Source organism: Prosopis cineraria, unplaced genomic scaffold (genome assembly GCF_029017545.1).
Source record: "Prosopis cineraria cultivar Desert tree isolate PC_DT_omini unplaced genomic scaffold, ASM2901754v1 PC16, whole genome shotgun sequence".
Classification (NCBI taxonomy): Eukaryota; Viridiplantae; Streptophyta; class Magnoliopsida; order Fabales; family Fabaceae; genus Prosopis; species Prosopis cineraria.
In genome coordinates, this window is record NW_026555347.1 from 354,233 (window position 1) to 356,512 (window position 2,280).

The 2,280-nt window shown below is 41.2% G+C and overlaps 1 protein-coding gene across 1 annotated transcript; it reads left to right on the forward strand.

The window, feature by feature from the left end:
- Positions 1-720: 720 nt before the first annotated feature.
- Positions 721-1,890, forward strand: LOC129294848 (cytochrome c oxidase subunit 2). The gene has a single exon (XM_054933339.1). The coding sequence runs from the start codon at positions 868-870 to the stop codon at positions 1,669-1,671; it is 804 nt and encodes a 267-aa protein (XP_054789314.1). The 5' UTR covers positions 721-867; the 3' UTR covers positions 1,672-1,890.
- The last annotated feature ends 390 nt before the right edge of the window (positions 1,891-2,280 follow it).

Here is a 2,280-nt window from a genome sequence, read left to right on the forward strand (position 1 = left end):
AATTGCTTTGAAATCGAAAAGGTCTGTTTGAGTCGACTCTTGCTCGCAATCAACGTTCTCGGGCTGTCCAAAGCCTGCTATCGAGAAGGAAAGAAGCCTCTTAGTTCTTTCTTTCTTATTCGGGACCCTAGGCTTGCTTTAAGCTTGAACGGAGAAAGCGAGCGAAAAGGCCTTCTTCTTACCGCCTTATTAGTTTAGTATAGGACATTAATATTAAAGCGAGAAGAGAATAAATAAAATAAATATATATGTAGCAAGGTAGCTTAGGCTGATTGACAAGGTAGCTTGCTTACTTATGAGATTGAGATCAAAAAGCGATTGAGTGTTCAATTTAGATATAGACAGTGTGTAGTTAGGTCTCTTTCATTGGAACTCGAGAAGGGTTTAAGTCAAAAGTGTGCCGTGAGGGTCTAACTATAAGTAAGCTTCACTGTTCTCCTTATCATTCGAGTTACTAACAAAACTTTCCCTATGGTCGAGCAAGCTCTCGCTTCTTTGCTCCTTCTCTTTCTCTGTGAAGATAGACTGCTGTTTATTGCTTTGCGTGTCAAGTGCGAGATTGGATCAAAAATAGCGTATGAAAGGTTGTCTATCTGAGACTATCTATCTAGTACGATCGATCAAGTCATTCAGTAAAGTCGCTTCGCGTTGTCTTTATGGAATTCTATCTTTTACTTGTCGGTCTAGGTAGTGGATATTGCTCCTGAGAAATGAGTTCTTTCCAGTTTGTGCATCTTTCTTTTCCCATGTCTTTCTTGGTTGGTAAACCCAACTGGCGATTTCCGTCTTCCTGAATTGGGAGAGCAAGCAAGAAAAAGAAAGTCTCCCCTTTTGGGAGCAGAGCAGTCAAATAATGAACCAGAGCAAATGATTGTTATTGTTCTAAATCAATTCATAATGTTACATAAATTCTTCACGAATTCTTTGTTTGATGCAGCGGAACCATGGCAATTAGGGTTTCAAGACGCAGCAACACCTATGATGCAAGGAATAATAGACTTACATCACGATATCTTTTTCTTCCTCATTCTGATTTTGGTTTTCGTATCACGGATCTTGGTTCGCGCTTTATGGCATTTCAACTATCAAAAAAATCCAATCCCGCAAAGGATTGTTCATGGAACTACTATCGAGATTCTTCGGACCATATTTCCTAGTATCATCCCGATGTTCATTGCTATACCATCATTTGCTCTGTTATACTCAATGGACGAGGTAGTAGTAGATCCAGCCATTACTATCAAAGCTATTGGACATCAATGGTATCGGACTTATGAGTATTCAGACTATAACAGTTCCGATGAACAGTCACTAACTTTTGACAGTTATACGATTCCAGAAGATGATCTAGAATTGGGTCAATCACGTTTATTAGAAGTGGACAATAGAGTGGTTGTACCAGCCAAAACTCATCTACGTATTATTGTAACACCTGCTGATGTACCTCATAGTTGGGCTGTACCTTCCTTAGGTGTCAAATGTGATGCTGTACCTGGTCGTTTAAATCAGATCTCTATTTCGGTACAACGAGAAGGGGTTTACTATGGTCAGTGCAGTGAGATTTGTGGAACTAATCATGCCTTTACGCCTATTGTCGTAGAAGCTGTTCCTAGTAAAGATTATGGTTCTCGGGTATCCAATCAATTAATCCCACAAACAGGGGAAGCTTAAGCGGAAATGAAAGAGTAGGGTGAGGGGAAGCCACTAAATGGAAGGCTTCGCTCGCTCTAACGCTCGTTTAGTAGACAGCGAGTGGAGTGCATAAGCCCCTTTAGAGATAGGGGCGAGTACTACACGAGCTCGTAAGTCAAGTACTACACGAGCGAAGGAGAGCGACCTCATCTTGCTTCTGGCGAAGCTTCTAGAAGGCCCACCACTTCACTTCATAGGAGCGCTAGCGAAGCCGTATAAAGGCAAACAGCTCGTATAGCTCGCAATAGCGAGCCTACTTATAGCTTTTTTTTGTTTACTTTACCGCGGGACCTTAACAAGGAAAGTCAATAATATCATCAGTAAGAGTGGTTGCTATTGACTTCTCGAGTATGCAAGGCCTTTTTTTCGTCTTTTTCGGCCTGTTGGTACTTGTCGAATTGAAACTCGAGAATCAGAAGATTCGCCAACATTACCTATTTTTTTAGTGGATTCGGGGCAAGCCCGGGGTAAGTACGTGATTTCAAATTGCATGTTATAAGCATATGATCCTCCTTTGACTGTTAAAGTACCATCTCCGCCTTTGCTATCTATGCTTCCTGGTCGCTAGACTCATTCTTCTACTTTACT